The sequence below is a fragment of the Mercenaria mercenaria genome, chromosome 15 (assembly GCF_021730395.1).
Source record: "Mercenaria mercenaria strain notata chromosome 15, MADL_Memer_1, whole genome shotgun sequence".
Classification (NCBI taxonomy): domain Eukaryota; kingdom Metazoa; phylum Mollusca; class Bivalvia; order Venerida; family Veneridae; genus Mercenaria; species Mercenaria mercenaria.
In genome coordinates, this window is record NC_069375.1 from 25490231 (window position 1) to 25507171 (window position 16941).

General features: G+C 36.5%; 1 protein-coding gene across 4 annotated transcripts in view; it reads right to left on the minus strand.

Moving 5' to 3' along the window:
• Nucleotides 1–2491: 2491 nt before the first annotated feature.
• Nucleotides 2492–16941, minus strand: part of LOC123549416 (deoxyhypusine synthase-like) — a 69849-nt gene continuing 55399 nt past the window's right edge. For all 4 annotated transcript variants that reach the window (XM_053524816.1, XM_045337496.2, XM_053524818.1 and 1 more), the window contains 7 exons: nucleotides 15847–15956; nucleotides 12782–12946; nucleotides 9352–9570; nucleotides 7570–7762; nucleotides 6876–6979; nucleotides 6251–6376; nucleotides 2492–2776 (listed from right to left, as the gene is read on the minus strand). In XM_053524816.1, coding sequence (XP_053380791.1) covers nucleotides 2642–2776; nucleotides 6251–6376; nucleotides 6876–6979; nucleotides 7570–7762; nucleotides 9352–9570; nucleotides 12782–12946; nucleotides 15847–15956 — 1052 coding nt within the window. In that variant the 3' untranslated portion in view covers nucleotides 2492–2641. The remainder of the gene's footprint in view (nucleotides 2777–6250; nucleotides 6377–6875; nucleotides 6980–7569; nucleotides 7763–9351; nucleotides 9571–12781; nucleotides 12947–15846; nucleotides 15957–16941) is intronic.

Below are 16941 nucleotides of genomic sequence, written 5' to 3' on the forward strand. Positions count from 1 at the left end.
TTAAATGGCAGGGTGAACAAATAGCTGTTGAAAGGCAAACAAATTTTCACTGGATAAGAAGATACAGGGTAAATACATTCCATTTGGAATCCGAGCTCTCTTTGAGACCTGGACCTTGAACCTAAATGATCAAAAATTGCTTTCCAAGCACTGTGATAAACATTTGTGGAAAGTTGTTTGAAAATCCTTCGTAGAGGTAAAAATACAAAGCTGACACAAATATTCCCTAGTCGACTTTTTGATCTGTGCCAACTTTCAACCGACATGACCAAAAGATGTGGTTTGAAGGTTTATTTGCGGCTCTAGTGGCCTCAAAATGTGGTCCAGCCGTACAATTTGAACAAATTTAAAAGTCCAATCCAGGATGCTACAGACAGTTTGGTAAAGATGCATGAAGCAGCTTGCGAGAAATAATTGCTTACAGGTGTTTATAATTTCAGCTCTTGTGACAAGTCAAGGGGGGACCATTTCAATGGGTAAAGTTCATGCCAAGATGCTACAGACCAAAAGCTAGTACAGAAACTTCAGAGATGATCAAGTAGTGGTGCAAGGTGGTCGATACACACCGAAAGATGGGTGACAAATCTACCTGTACAAATTTTTGGTCCAAGAGCGCTAGAAATGGTAATGTCGAGCTAATAATGCTGGAATTCACACTTATACTTGGTGAGCTAATAAAATCAACAAATGAATAAGAAATTACATGTATTTGTTTTATTTCTGTCAAAACAAGCTTTGATAAAACCTTTAATACAAGAACAAAATACAAAACAAGGTCAGTTAGAGTGAAGTTCTGGGGAATGGTGGGCACCACAGAATAAACATGTTCTACTGTGTATCCATGATACCAACAGTAAACAATAACATGTATACATGCTCTGAAAGACATACAAGTATCTATATTTACACTTTATAAATTGACACTTAAATTCTAGAGACTCGCACCAAAAGAAATATTTAGTTCCCCAGTCGGTAAATTGGATAAATGTATTAACATAAAGTAATTTTTCAGCCATTAATTTTCAAGGCAAGTTTAAATTAACAAGGCAGTCTGAAAGACAGCTAAATCCCCCGCCACTGTTATGGATAGTGAAAGGGTACACTTTTGACCTTTAGCTGTGACCTTGACCTTGAACTGATATGGCTGACTCATGAATTCTGCACAACGTCTTGATGAGGTGATCATTTGACCAAAGTTTCATGAAAATCCTTCAAGGGGTTTAGGAGATACAGAGCTAAAACCTTTGACCTTGAGCTGTGACCTTGACCTCGAGTTGACATGGCTGACTCATGAGCTCTTGATGAGGTGATCATTTGACCAAAGTTTGATGAAAGTCCTTCAAGCGGTTTAGGAGATACAGAGTGGACACAAAATGGAAGGCTCAAACATTTGACCTTAAGTTGTGACCTTGACCTTGAGCCGGCATGGCTGACTCATGGGTTCTGCACATCCTCTTGATGAGGTGATCATTTGACCCAAGTTTGATGAAAATCCTTCAAGGGGTTTAGGAGATATAGAGCGGACATGAAATGGAAGGCTTAAACCTTTGACCTTAAGTTGTGACCTTGACCTTGAGCCGACATGGCTGACTCATGAGTTCTGCATATCGTCTTGAGGAGGTGATCATTTAATCCAAGTTTCATAATTATCCTTCAAGAGGTTTAAGAGATACAGAGCGGACACGAAATGGTAGGCTCAAACCTTTGACCTAGAGTTGTGACCTTGACCTTGAGCCGACATGGCTGACTCATGGGTTCTGCACATCGTCTTGATGAGGTGATCATTTGACCCAAGTTTCATGAAAATCCTTTAAGGGGTTTAGGAGATACAGAGCGGACACAAAATGTTACGGAAGGACGGAAGGACAGGGACGGAAGGAGACCATTCCTATAACCCCCCACCACTTGTGGCGTGGGATTAATATGGAAATGTTTCAGAGACACTGGTCAAAATGTGCCATGTGAAAAATACTGATTTGACACCTAATAATAAGGTACAAAAATATGTTACAAATTGTCCAGTGAAAAAAAAATCTGAACATAAAGATCATCTAATTTTACTATTACTGGTAAGTCTGTGCTAACTTGGTACTGCTAAAGCAAATGATATAAATTTTTTTGTGATTTATCGTCTAATTTACCATGGTTCATCGTTCAGATGCTTCAGCATTTAACCACACGAGCTAACGCCCTCGTGGTTCATCCTACCCATCTAAACTCTGAACCGTGGTAAATTAGACGATAAACCACTCAAGGCCTTGATTATTTGTTAATTAATGTATGATATTGCAGTACAAGTAAAACCTCCAAAAAATCTCTGAAATCACTATGTGAAGCAGTAAAATTGCCTGCATATAACTACCATGTACCACTAAAACAATCTTACCAACTTACATGGTATTTTTCAATACCAAGCCAAAATACCTGTAGTTAGACCTTCAGAAGTGAAAAATGAAGACTAAATATTAGTCATTCCTTCATAAAAAATATAATGAAAAGTCACTGATGACAAGTTTTCTGTAGAAAACATGCAGAAGTACATTCTTGCAAATAACTTCTTCTAAGTTTATCTTTCACAAACTTTGAATTAAATATCACAGATATGATTCCTCATTTAATTGAAATCTGCTGCATGAGCAAGTCATTTTATAATTTCTAAAGGCCTGACAACAATATCTTTCTTTTCTGCTGAAGAGAAATCTTGGAATTCTTGTTGCCTGCGTGCAAATGTCTCTGCTACAAGTAGTGGAAACACCAGTGTGGCTTCAGCAGTTATCTGTAATGTATGAATACAAAGTTCTGTTTAAAGGACATGCCTTCATTATGTACAACAAAGTACCAGTAAATAATGCCTAGATGTCAAACCTATAAAATATCTGTTTCTTCTTCGAAGCAATTTGCATGGTCCACAGTATCATTTTTACTATAAGCAATTTTGTTCTGTTTGACATGTTATCATTTATTTATTTTGTTGGGTTTAATGTCGCACCGACACAATTATAGGTCATATGGTGACTTTCCAGCTTTGATGGTGGAGGAAGACCCCAGGTGCGTCTCCATGCATTATTTCATCATGAGCGGGCACCTGGGTAGAACTACCGACCTTGCGTAAGCCTGCTGGATGGCTTCCTCACATGAAGAATTCAACGCCCCGAGTGAGGCTCAAACCCACATTGATGAGAAGCAAGTGATCTGAAGTCAGCGACCGTAACTACTTGGCCACATGACATGTTGGGAGTGTGATATAAAACACAACTAAAGTCCATTCATCTGAAATCACTATTTTTACCATGAGAATTAACAGAACATTATATAAGGCTTCTCATAACAAAATTTTCATCAACTGCATGAGCTTTGGAAATGAAAGAACAGTCTACGGAGAACATACGCCCCGCCCGAGGATCGAACTCGCGACCCCGAGATCCGTAGACCAACGCTCTTACCTACTGAGCTAAGCGGGCGGGCTAAATTAAAGTGTAGCTTTCTGACTTCTCACAATAGATATTGACTAAGATCAAATCTATCTATATCCCTTAATAAGTGCTGAATAACTAAATTATTTAAGAAACAAGAGCTGTCGGAGGACAGCAACGCTTGACTATTCAACAGCCTTGTCAATTGAATGAACATAAAAAGTCGAAGAAAGGGGCATAATTTTGTAAAATTGCAAAACAGGGTTATGGAACAGTCAATGCATATCAGCTCATGGCAATGAACAATTGTGTGAAGTTTCAATCTATTCCCATTAGAGGGTACTGAGATACCAGCTTACATACAAAAACTTAACAAAAACTGTTAAGTCAATAAAGGGGCATAATTTTGTAAATATGCAAAGTGGAGTTATGGAACCTGTGTACTGCATGTCAGATCATCACAGTGAACAAGTGTGTAAAGTTTCAGTCCATTTCCATAACTGGGTACTGAGATACCAGATTACATATAATACAAAAAATTGCTACTAAAGTCTAAAAAGGGGCATAATTTTGTAACTAGATGCCCATGGGCAACATGTCGAGCCCACCCTTTGACCCCTAACTGTGACCTTGACCTTTGAGATAGGAACCTGGGGTTTGCACAGGACATTCTATCTCATTAACTTAAACATTCATGCCAAATATAAACAAGATTCCCCCATGCATGTCAAAGTTATGGGCCGGACAAGATCTGACATGACATTTGACCTCCAACTGTGACCTTGACCTTTGAGATAGGAACCTGGGGTTGGCGCATGACATTCTGTCTCACTGAGGTTAACATTCATGCCAAATATAAACAAGATTGCTCCATGCATGTCAAAGTTATGGTCCGAACAAACAAAGCAGACGGACACACACATGGAAAGACAGACGGATGCACGCACATACACTGAACAGCCATTTGGACGACTATGTCTTCGCTTCCGCAAGTGGGCTCAACAAAAATGCAAAGTAGAGTTATGGAATCTAAGCACTGCATGTCAGATCATGACAGTGATCAAGTGTGTGAAGTTTCAATCCATTCCCATTAGTGGGTACTGAGACACCAGCTTACATACAAAAACTTAACAAAAACTCCTAAGTCGAAAAAGGGTCATATTTTTATAAATATGCAAAATGGAGTTATGGAACCTGTGCACTGCATGTCAAATCATCACAGTGAACAAGTGTGTGAAGTTTCAGTCCATTCCCATTGGTGGTTTTTGAGATACCAGCTTACATATAAAACTACTTAACCAAACAAGAGGACCATGATGGTCCTGAATCGCTCACCTATTCCCACATGACTTAGTGTTGAACTGAGTATGACGTCGTTATTTCTATTATTTGACACAGTGACCTAGTTTTTGAGCACATGTGACCTAGATATCATCAAGATAAAAAATTCTGACCAATTTTCATGAAGATCCATTGAAAAATATGACCTCTAGAGAGGTCACAAGGTTTTTCTATTATTTGACCTAATGACCTAGTTTTTGAAGGCACGTGACCCACTTTTGAACTTTACCTAGATATCATCAAGGTGAACATTCTCACCAATTTTCCTGAAGATCTCATGAAAAATATGGCCTCTAGAGAGGTCACAAGGTTTTTCTATTTTTTGACCTACTGACCTAGTTTTTGACCGCACGTGAACCAGTTTTGAACTTGACCTAGATATCATCAAGGTGAACATTCTGACTAATTTTCATAAAGATCCCATGAAAAATATGGCCTCTAGAGAGGTCACAAAGTTTTTTCTATTTTCAGACCTACTGACCTAGTTTTTGACCGCACGTGACCCAGTTTCAAACTTGACCTAGATATCATCAAGGTGAACATTCTGACCAATTTTCATGAAGATCTCTTGAGAAATATGGCCTCTAGAGAGGTCACAAGGTTTTTCTATTTTTAGACCTACTGACCTAGTTTTTGACCCCATGTGACCCAGTTTCGAACTTGACCTAGATATCATCAAGGTGAACATTCTGACCAATTTTCATGAAAATCCTTGAGAAAGATGGCCTCTAGAGAGGTCACAAGGTTTTTCTATTTTTAGACCTACTGACCTAGTTTTTGACCCCACGTGACCCAGTTTCGAACTTGACCTAGATATCATCAAGGTGAACATTCTGACCAATTTTCATGAAGATCTCATGAAAAATATGGCCTCTAGAGAGGTCACAAGGTTTTTCTATTTTTAGACCTACTGACCTAGTTTTTGACCGCACGTGACCCAGTTTCGAACTTGACCTAGAAATCATCAAGATGAACATTCTGACCAACCTTCATAAAGATCCCATGAAAAATGTGACCTCTAGAGTGGTCACAAGCAAAAGTTTACGCACGCACGCACGGACGGACGGACGACGGACACCACGTGATCACAAAAGCTCACCTTGTCACTTTTTGACAGGTGAGCTAAAAAGTCGAAAAAGGGGAATAATTTTATAAATAAGCAAAATAGAGTTATGGAACTTGTGCAATGTAAGTTAGTTTATCACAGTGAATAAGTGTTTGAAGTTTCAATCCAATCCCGCAATTGGTTACTGAAATACCATCTTACATACAAAAACTTAACCAAATCTGGACGCGGACGGAGACAAATGGGCGAGTCCAACAGCTCTACCTATTCTTTGAATAGAGGAGCTAAAAATGAATGCATAATAAATACACTCCATTTAAATTGATGCATCCAGTCATGTGACATATCTAGGCCAATTACATGCAGGCATTTTGAGAGTATTTTGTTATTACTAAATGGAAACTTTAGTATCGCGGGTCATGAACTGTACCTTTACAGGATTTGCCGTCTTCTTTATTTTGCCCCAGGATATTGCCTCATCTGGACTGGCCCCCGAGTCACTCCCATCGAACTCCGATGCAGTGTTCAAATAGACAGCGAAATCAGCTCCATTCCTCTGTAAAAGATTATCACAGAAACAGATGAAAGGTGCCTGTATAATCAAATGCAAGAAAATAGACTCTTGGAATGCTGAAAAAAGTTATCAAATTTACATGTATTAATATTTGTTGCTGTGTATTTATTGATTTTTTTTTCACAAGGAATTTAAAGTAAATTTTTACTTAAATTCTCATGGCATATTAAAGTATCTTATTTAAAGTAATTTTAACAGTTTGGAATCAAGAAGAAACAGTGCAAGAAGTGGAGAGGAATCACAGACAAGTTTTCATTTTTCATGTTTCAGAAACAACTGCAATATCAGAAATATACATAAGGGATGAACCTTTGCCAAATTATACGTTTTTCATGATTTTACAAAATTAAGTCCGATTATAAATCTGATTTTTATTACTTTTACTTGAAAAATTTATAGCTTGCACAAAGACTAAACCTTGTGTTATAAGACAGATTCTAAATTTTGGTCGATATAATAAAAGTTCCAATATTGTCAGTACCATGAGATTGGCGTTGCATGTATGATGTTTGATTACACCTCCACCCAGTATGATCATACCAGAGTTTACAGACTGCACAGCTATACTGTTTATACCACGTATATCTGAAATAAAATTATAAGCTTACAATACTTCACTGATATTTATATGATTCAGTTTTAAAAAGCTGGGTTTGGAGACCAGTCTCAAAATTTCTGCATCTGGTTGGTTGGGAAAGAGAACTATTTTAAAACTGACCAATGGCAACAATGCATTTTTGAATTCAGTTTTCGCATATTGGGTAAAGCCCAGGGGTTTTAAAAAACATGGTTTGCTCTCTAGCATCTCACTTGCTTGTTCTGAGCTTAATCTTGAAATTGACCAACAGCAAGTCTGCAATCGGAGACTGGTATGAAAACTTTATTTTAAAACACTGGAGCTGGAAAATGTGACAGGTAAAGACTGGAAGCCGACAGCTGACTGAAATGATAATCATTTTGCATAACTTCTCCAAAAGTAGATCAAACTCGTAGTCTGTTCACTTGTAGTCCAGAAGAAATCTGCCCACAAAAATTTTGCACAACTCATGCAGTTTTACCTGCAACAGAATCTATAATCAGTCCAAGAATTTACAAAGAGTTAAATCTAAAAACCAGCCTGAAAATTTACTGAGGAAATATTAAAGAGGATATAAAACCAGTCAACAAGAATTTACCTTGTACAAGATCTAAAACCAGTCCAGGATTTTTGTATGAATGGAAGTAGATCATATCACCAAGAGAACCATCTGTGATAGCAGGACAGTAGACAGGAATGTTGTTTTTATGTGCCCAGTAATACACTGAGTCTGGGTTGTTAATCTCCTTGCCAAGCCGATCTATCATCCTAGATGGTGTCCATAAAACTTTCTGTAAAACAGAATTTATGTTTTAATATATCTTCTAGTTCCATTTGCAATGAGTGTAAAGATAACAATGCAGCCTATACAACACCATGAAATATCCAAGTGCAATAACTGCATTGAGATACATGTATAGAAATCTGTTAAGTCAGAACTTTTTATTTGTGACCTGCATTTCATTGTTTTCCCACAAAACATCCTTTTTGCCTAAACCACCAAATTTTATGCAGATGAAATAAAACAGTTTTGATAAACAAGAGGGCCATAAAACCCATATTACTGCTCCACTGACTTACTTCTTACTTCTATAAACTTAATCTATCTTTCAGAGACAACTGACATCTAGAGAGTTAACAATGGTTTTCTATAGTTTGACTTAGGGACCAAGCTTTTTATCAAAACTGACCCATTTTTGAATGAAACTTAAATTTCATAAAGGCAATTATTCTGGCCATGTTTTAATATAAAGAGCATGTAAAAACAGGGAACTCTTAGTCAGTTAGCAAGGTTTTTCCATGATATGACTTGTAACTAAGTTTCCAAATTTACCTGGATTTCAATTTCATAATGACAAACATTCTAAGTTTAATATAGATCAAATTAAAAATATGACCTCTGGAAAGTTAAAAGGTTTCTCTACAGTCTGACCTAGTGACCTAGTTTTAGATCCAAAATCAACCAGTTTCTAACTGGTTCATAATTTTTGTAAGCAAAAATTCTGACCACCGAGTCTTACGATTACGATTATTATTTTTTTTTTGGGTTGCTTTTAACATTGCACTGACACTGTTATAGGTCATTTGTAGACTTTCCACCTTTTGACGGTGATTAAAGACCCCAGGTGTCACTCTGAGGATTTTTGTCGTGCATTCAGGCATGAGCCACTGACCAGCTGGATGGCTTTCTGACATGGAAGAATTGTGCAAACTAACACGGTCTCAAATGCACAGCAGTGAGGGACAAGCGATTCAGAGTCAGCAACCTTAGTCACCTGACCATGAAGGCACTAGGCCAAATTGTGACCTCTAGTGTGTTTATACGTAAAATTATTTGATGAAGAAAGACAACGGACACAGATATCACAACACCTTACCTTGACTTTGTGTTACGGTGAGCTAGGAGAGGGGGACTGTAAATGAACTTTATAAAATCAGAGCCCAAGGATGTAATTGATTCATAGGTTAGGTGTCAGCCCTGCAGCCTGCAGTTGTAGGTTTAAACCCTAAATACAAATGTAGCTCAGAAAAACACCTACAACAAAGGTACAGGTATTTGATTTTCCAGTCAGCTGATTAAAGAGTGATTCACGTAAGTTTACTTTCTTCAATATCTGTGGTAGAACAAGAGCTGTCTGTAAGACAGCATACTCGACTTTTCTCAGTGCTTGACTCTGAATTAGAGCTTTGCAAGTAAAAACTTTATAAAACACAGTTAAATATCTTTAACCAACAGCAAGGCTGATGCCAGGGCGAGTGCAATAGCTCTACTTTTTCTTTGAAAAGTTGAGCTAAAAACAACTATGAACAAGGAGAAGCAGTTAACACAAAATGTACATGTAACAGGCAGCCTTTACAATGATAAAAAACCCAACATTACCTCTTCTTTCTGTTCTTCCAGCATCTTGTCCAATATCGGCATCAACCAGTCCTCAAACTTACAGTAGTTGTCATTAGGGACCAGCAAGTTCCCTATCCTATTGATTCCTTTATCCCTCAGTTCTCTCCCCCTGATAGAAAACTCCCCCATGTAAGTTGGGGCCATACATTTGATAAAATCTTCCTCTATACCTCCAGCTGTTGTTACTACACAGTCAACCTGAAATGCAGAAAATATGCAACATTTTAAAAACCATCTTCCAGAATTATCTAGTAAAGGTTGGCCCAATGTCAAAAGCTAAAAAGTAGGGATGGGAACGAATATTTGAATATTCGAAAATCGGTCGAATATTCGAATATGAAAATCAAATTCGAATATTCGTAAATTATTGTATTTTTATTTCAAAATAAGTATCATAAGCAATATAAGCATGCTAATTCTACAGAATAAAACTGTTTGTTCTGTCGTGTTTGTAATCGCGTATCAAAAGATGTCCAATTAACAAGAAGATAGCAATGCATAATTGGCAGGGGCCACTGTTACAGATTAACAGTTTGCAACAGGTGTAAATGTGTCAGATGCATGTCAAAAGATGTCCAATTAACAAGACAAATGCAATGCATAATTAGCTGGGGTCAACGTTACGGATTAACAGTTTGCAATAGGCGTAAATGTGATACCTTTTTTTTTTTTTGTTCATTTTTATTGGCGCCTGTTTTATGTTACAAGTTTTAGATTTTTTTTTTCCGAAAATAATACCAAACTTGTAGATATTGTCGATCTTTTTACAATATTTCGTACGACATTTCAGACCGTCCGCAGAATCGGTTTCATCCGCAATCGGCCGTATTCGAAATAAATTTTGAAGTAGTTTATAATAAAATCAAGAAATAACATATGATAGATGTATTAATAATATCTGTCATGTGTTTACGAATCGGATAGAAATATCCGTCCCGAGGGCACCTGCGCATTGGGCGGTAATGGGGCTTGCCGAATTACCGCCCATGCACAGGTGGCCGAGGGACGGATATTTCCATCCAATTCGTAAACACATGACTGATATTTTTCCTTGCATATCGTCTACATGTTAGCATTTTATTCTGGCAGATTATTGTTCTTGCATACCGTATTTTACAAATAACAGGTAGAAATATTTTCTTTGTAGCACTCTTTCTTATGTAGAGCGCGGGAAATTAACGTCCGTAAGCAGAAGTGACGTCATGATGTTTTGCGTTACGCACAATAACAAAGTTCCACTTAAGTTTTATCGTTTGTAGCGTAACGTTATGTTCTTATGGTAAACTATCTTATTTTGAATCGAGAAATATACTATAAGGAACGGAGAGAAACTATCAAGGTACCTGCTTTTTTCGTATTTTTACATAAACAATATATTATCAGTGCATGAACCACTAGTTGTCATTAACAGCACGAGAATCATCTGGCATGGGGGGTGCCAGATGGGTTTTGCCGGCATGGGTAAAATCACCGGAAACGCCAGTCCGGTGTGCAAGAAAAGATCATGTTGAAGGAGGTTAAAGTCTGCCTTGCTTGCTTTTTACTCGCAGATTGAAAATTTTCAAAATGGCGGCGGTAATACAACAGCGTGACACGTGCTTAAATGGGACGACCTGCTATTTTTAGATAAAGTTGCGACGGTTGATATTATAATCGATTTGATTATTTTTTGTATCGTTTTGAAGCTAAAACACTGAATTAGTTAAATATGTTCATGATTATCCTGACAGAATCGTAAAATAAAACGCTAGCGTCGGCGGGTTTAACTAGGTAGGGTCAGGTTACCCGAAACAAACATTTTTAGGCCTTATTACGTACGATGATTCACGCTTTAAAGAAAGGAATACATTGTGTATTGCCAATCACTTAATAAGAATTTAAAGCTTCCATTTAAACAAACCGAATATTCAAATATATTCGAATATGGCAAACCGAATATTCGAATATTGATTTCAGTATTCGTTCCCATCCCTACTAAAAAGATTTAGGGTTAATACTATAATTTTGCTACAAACATTTTCTTGTTGTACAGAAAGAACAAAGTTTTACAATTCTACAAAAACGAAAATTTTATAAAATTCAACAAGAAAGCCAAACTTCCATTTTATGAAAATTTTATAAAATTCAACAAGAAAGCCAAACTTCCATTTTATGAAGAACAATGGCCATGATGATGCTACATTCCAAACTGAAGCACAGCAAGCAATTCTATGTCAACAAAAGGTCTTCACTAGTTTTCTGTTTTTATTTTCAAGACTACAATGATTAAAACTCAAATAACAATAACCCTTACAATGCTAAATTTCTATAATGAAATTGTCCGTCTTTCAATTTGGACAGTACCATTAGCTGTTAAAAGGGGTGTTTACCAAAAAGATATTCACTGAATGGCGAACAGTGCAGATCATGATCAGACTGCACAGTGCACCTATATGCAGGCTGATCATGATCTACACTGGTCACTAAGGCAGAATCAATCATTTCCAGCATGATAAGAGTTAACTATAATAGTTTCTCGGTTCTACCACTATCCAATCATTAACAGCAAAGAATAGTGATACCATGACCCTCAATAAATACAACTAGAAGGTGTTTTTTTCATAAAAACATGTCTCCCCCTATGTATACCTTAAGCTCTGGCAGCCATTTTGTGCAGTAAAGCAGAACGTGTCGGCGATATGCACAACAAGGCTTGGTACTGATCACTCCTGTGAAGTTTCATCAAAATCTGACCAGCAGTTTGACCTGTGAAAGCCGGACAAGAATTTTCTATTTTTAGCTCTGGCGGCCATTCTGTGCAGCAAAGTGGAACATGCCCATGATATGCACAATTAAGCTTGGTACTGATCACTCCTCTGAGGTTTCGTAGAAATCCAGCCAGTAGTTTGACCTGTGAAAACCGGACAAGATTTTCCTATTTTTATCTCTGGCGGCCATTTTCTGCAGCGAAGCAGAACGTGCCAGCGACATGCACAACTAGGGTTGGTACTGATCACTCCTGTGAAGTTTCATCGAAATCCAGCCAGCAGTTTGACCTGTGCAAGCCAGACAAGACTTCTATTTTTGGCTCTGGCAGCAATTTTGTGCAGTGAAGCGGAACATGCAAAGGCAAAAACAATATGTCTCCCCCATGTATGGGGGAAGACGTAATTACTGTAAGTGTTCCATTATCCCTGTGAAGTTTCATCAAAATTGGCCTAGTGGTTTAGATGTTTAAATGAAAGTGTGGACGGACGCTGGATGGATGTACGGACCCCGGACGGTGAGCGATTACAATAGCTCACCCCGAGCATTTTGTGCTCAGGTGAGCTAAACCTGCAGATTTTCACCCTAGCCCTAAAACAGTGCTGCACTTCCATAACATTTCATACAGTAAGTTGCACCTAAACCTTACACGGCTTACACTTACCATATTATGCTGCACTAGATATTTCAGGACCTCCCTCACACCAGCAGATATAAGATTGGATGTGTAACTTAGAAATATAGAACAATTGGTCTGTGGACGACCTGTGGGGTGCATGTTCAATTCCTTTAAGTTTTCCTTTGCAACAGGTTGTAGTTTACAGTCAATCTATAAGATAACAGTTTATGTGTTAAAATCTATTTATCACACTCCCAGTAAACACAAGTAGTATGCTGTTTTCAGTACACGGTAAATATGAGTGTCACTGCAGTACACAGTATGTATGAGTGTCATTGCAGTACACAGTAAATATGAGTGTCAGTGCAGTAGACAGTAAATATGAGTGTCAGTGCAGTAGACAGTAAATAGGAGTGTCACTGCAGTAGACAGTAAATATGAGTGTCACTGCAGTAGACAGTAAATATGAGTGTCACTGCAGTAGACAGTAAATATGAGTGTCACTGCAGTAGACAGTAAATTGGAGTGTCACTGCAGTACACAGTAAATATGGGTGGTTTTCAAAATAATGAAGCAAAAGTGTGACATAGGGGTTAAAAATTCAAACTCATTTCTTATGATGGTCACCTAATTTTTATGATAGCAAATACTTCAAATTTGAAGGAAATAAATTTAGGAAAGTGTTGAGAAATGCCAATCAGAAAATATTTCAGCCTTTAATTCGAAAGTTCAGTGAATTTCCAGTAAGATGGGTGATAAATGTTGCATGGTTTTATGACAAGGAAATATGTATAACAGTATTTTTTTCAACATAAATGATAAGTAATGGGTGTATGTGTATGGTTTGAAACTTATTTAATCATATGTTTGTGGACATTGGTTTTTAAAATCACCCTTTCTGCACAAATCTGACATGAAAATAAAAGTTTACCTAGAAAAGTTGTTGCTGAATGCAGTATAACTAACATATATTTATAAAACCTATTTTTTTCTCACATTTTGCATGTTTATAAACCACATGCCAAATTTCAAGAATGTCCAGTAATTCTAATTTCTAGAATTGTCAACTCAAAATTGAGTTATTTTACAGATGCACAGGGGACACATACTGAAGATCAGTGTAATATTCATCCATTATTAGTTTTCTATTCATAAAAAGACTAATGGTAATCAACTTTAGACAAATACTATTAAATAATTAGTTTATTCCAAAAAATAACTACAAAATTGAAAATTTTCACTACAAAAACATGAAAATTCAACAGAATGTAATGCTTTAAATGAAAAATAAGTGACTTTAAACATAACTAACACATTGAAATCATTTAGTTTACATGAACTGCTTATTCAGAGTAGAAAAATGACAAAATGCCATGCATGATAAAACAGAATAGTAAAATTCATACATACTTTATAATTTTACTAAAAAGGGTGCACAGGGGACAAATTGTGTCAAAATATTTATTCATAGAATATGTTTATGGTAAGTAAAATTCTTTTAACTACACAATATTTACTAGTGAACATTTACATATGTAGGTAAACTTAAGAGCTTAAGAAGCAATAAAATAGATGTTTCCACTTTTAAACTTGAAAATTGGCAACTTCAGAAAAAAATGCTAATAATGAATTTTAAATTGTCCAGGGTTTCTTATATAATGCTAAATTATCAAGTAATGCCTAAATTTTGCATTCACACTGCTAAGAATATAGAACTGCCACCACAAATTACTGGAATGCTATGATAATTGATATATGTCTAAAAAGGGTGCACAGGGGACATCACTTTTGGCTCTGTGAATGTTCAACAGTCTGTAATATGTGAAGTTGAACGCTGCTTTTGTATCTGTTGTAACTCCCTTTCAAGGAAAATAAAGTAAAATCCCATTTTATTTAAAGAATAAAAGAAATCCGACACTTAACAACTGAAAAGGTGCACAGGGGACATTTTTAGGTGTATAGAAATTCATCAAGTTTCTGAGAAAGTTGATTTATGAAAGAAAAAAATCATACTGTGTCTTCACAGCTGAAAGGGTAAAGATCGTAGAAAAACATTAAGACTTTAGAAAAGTAATAGGGTTATGAAATTGTAATGTTCAGCATTTTAATTAAGTATTTTTTTCACTATTTTTTGTGAAGGGGGTTCCATCACAAGATGTGAAATATTGGTAACAATAAGATGTATGTAATGAAAAAGAAGTATTTTATTTAAATGTGAAGAGTTTAAGTTACATAAAAAAGTCAAAGCTGTAACAATAAAGCATGATTTTAAAAAGTAAACCACAGTTGAAAACTATACTTCATGTAAAATGTCACACTTTTTTGGGTGCACAGGGGACAAAATTAGCTATATAATTTAATATAACTTTAAAACTGCTTGAGCCATCAAGATAAAATTGAACACATTTATTGATTACACTGATTTGGATATAATTTGCTCCAAAACACATTCTAAAACTGAACTGAATTAAAGTAAGGTGAGAGAGAAGAAAAAGCTTCATTATTTTGAAAACCACCCATATGTGTCACTGCAGTAGACAGTAAATATGAGTGTCACTGCAGTACACAGTAAATATGAGTGTCACTGTAGTACACAATAAATATGAGTGTCACTGCACGAAAACTAACAATAGAGCTTTGCAACCAGAAATGATCCTGATCATTAGACATCCATTCCAACATCCATACTGTTTGTTATTCACTTTCAACACTTAATATATGCACCAAATAAGCTATGCTGGCTGATATGGATCCATTTTGGTTGCAAAGCCCTAATGGCTTTCACATAACTACACTCATATGATTAATTATATAATTATCTTAAACTGTTCCTGTAATTTAAAATCTTTCTAGGCATATATCTAAAATGAAATGAGATGTTTACTATTTTCTTTCAGGTTGTCAATAAAATCAAAATCTCAAGAAAAACATCAAATTTAAGACAGTCTCTTGAGATCCAATGAGTATTAAGTTATTCAGTGCCAGATAAAGAACCAAAGATATTCGAAAGTTGAAATGAAATCCTTATGATCACATATGAAACAAACACTACTACGTGACAAGCAAGTTTTGAATTACATTTTTATTTAACTAAAAGTAAAATAAACTACCATTTTGTTGATTTCTTCCACTGCTTTGCCAAAATTCTGTGCTTGAAACCCAGATCTGGTATATGACTGTAGAAGTTTATGGTAATCAATACCTTCATTAAAATCGTATCCTGAAAGTGAATGACAGATTATTAAGATAGCTGCTTCACTGATATTAAACATTTGAGCCGTGCCATGGGAAAACCAACATAGTGGCTTTGCGACCAGCATGGATCCAGACCAGCCTGCGCATCCGCGCAGTCTGGTCAGGATCCATGCTGTTCGCTAATAGTTTCTCCAATTCCAATAGGCTTTAAAAGCGAACAGCATGGAGCCTGACCAGACTGCGCGGATGCGCAGGCTGGTCTGGATCCATGCTGGTCGCATACCCACTATGTTGGTTTTCTCATGGCACGGCTCATTTACATTCAGATGATAAAACCTGTAAACATCAGTTGTATTTTTCATTTTATGATATCAACTTATTGTGACTTAGAGCATTCTCAAGGTCAAATTCTTAGTGCTTTGTTGACCTTGCAAGATAAGTGCATTAAGAACAATGACACAACAGCCTGTTCGAATGATAGCAGAAAAATTCTAAACATGCTTAAGTTATATGGTGCCACATGAAATTGGAATAAAAAGAAAGCAAAACCTAATTGTAATAACAGGCTGTTAGCTCAAGGTGAGTATCATGACGTTGACTTCTGACCTACTGACCTTGAAATTGACTAGATTCATATGAACTGGCCCAACTTGTCTACCAAAATTGGGATTCCTCAGCTAAAACATTCTTCAATCTGATTTTTAACTCAAGATTACTTTGACCTTGACCTTTGACATTAAAATCAATAGAGGTCATTTTCAAGACTTGACAAACCTGCCTACAAAGGTTGAGGTTCCTTCCATTGCCAAAGCATTTTTCAGTCATCGATTGGAAAGATTCAGTTCAAGGTCTAGAGACCTCACATGACCTTGACCTTTGGACAACCAACCCCAAAATCAACAAGAGCTCGTAGAACATGAAATGCCCCCCTTGATGCATTCAGTAATTGCAAAAGGAACAGAAATTATTTGGTCACTGTACACAGAAGTTCTACTGTTCTGGGTAAATGT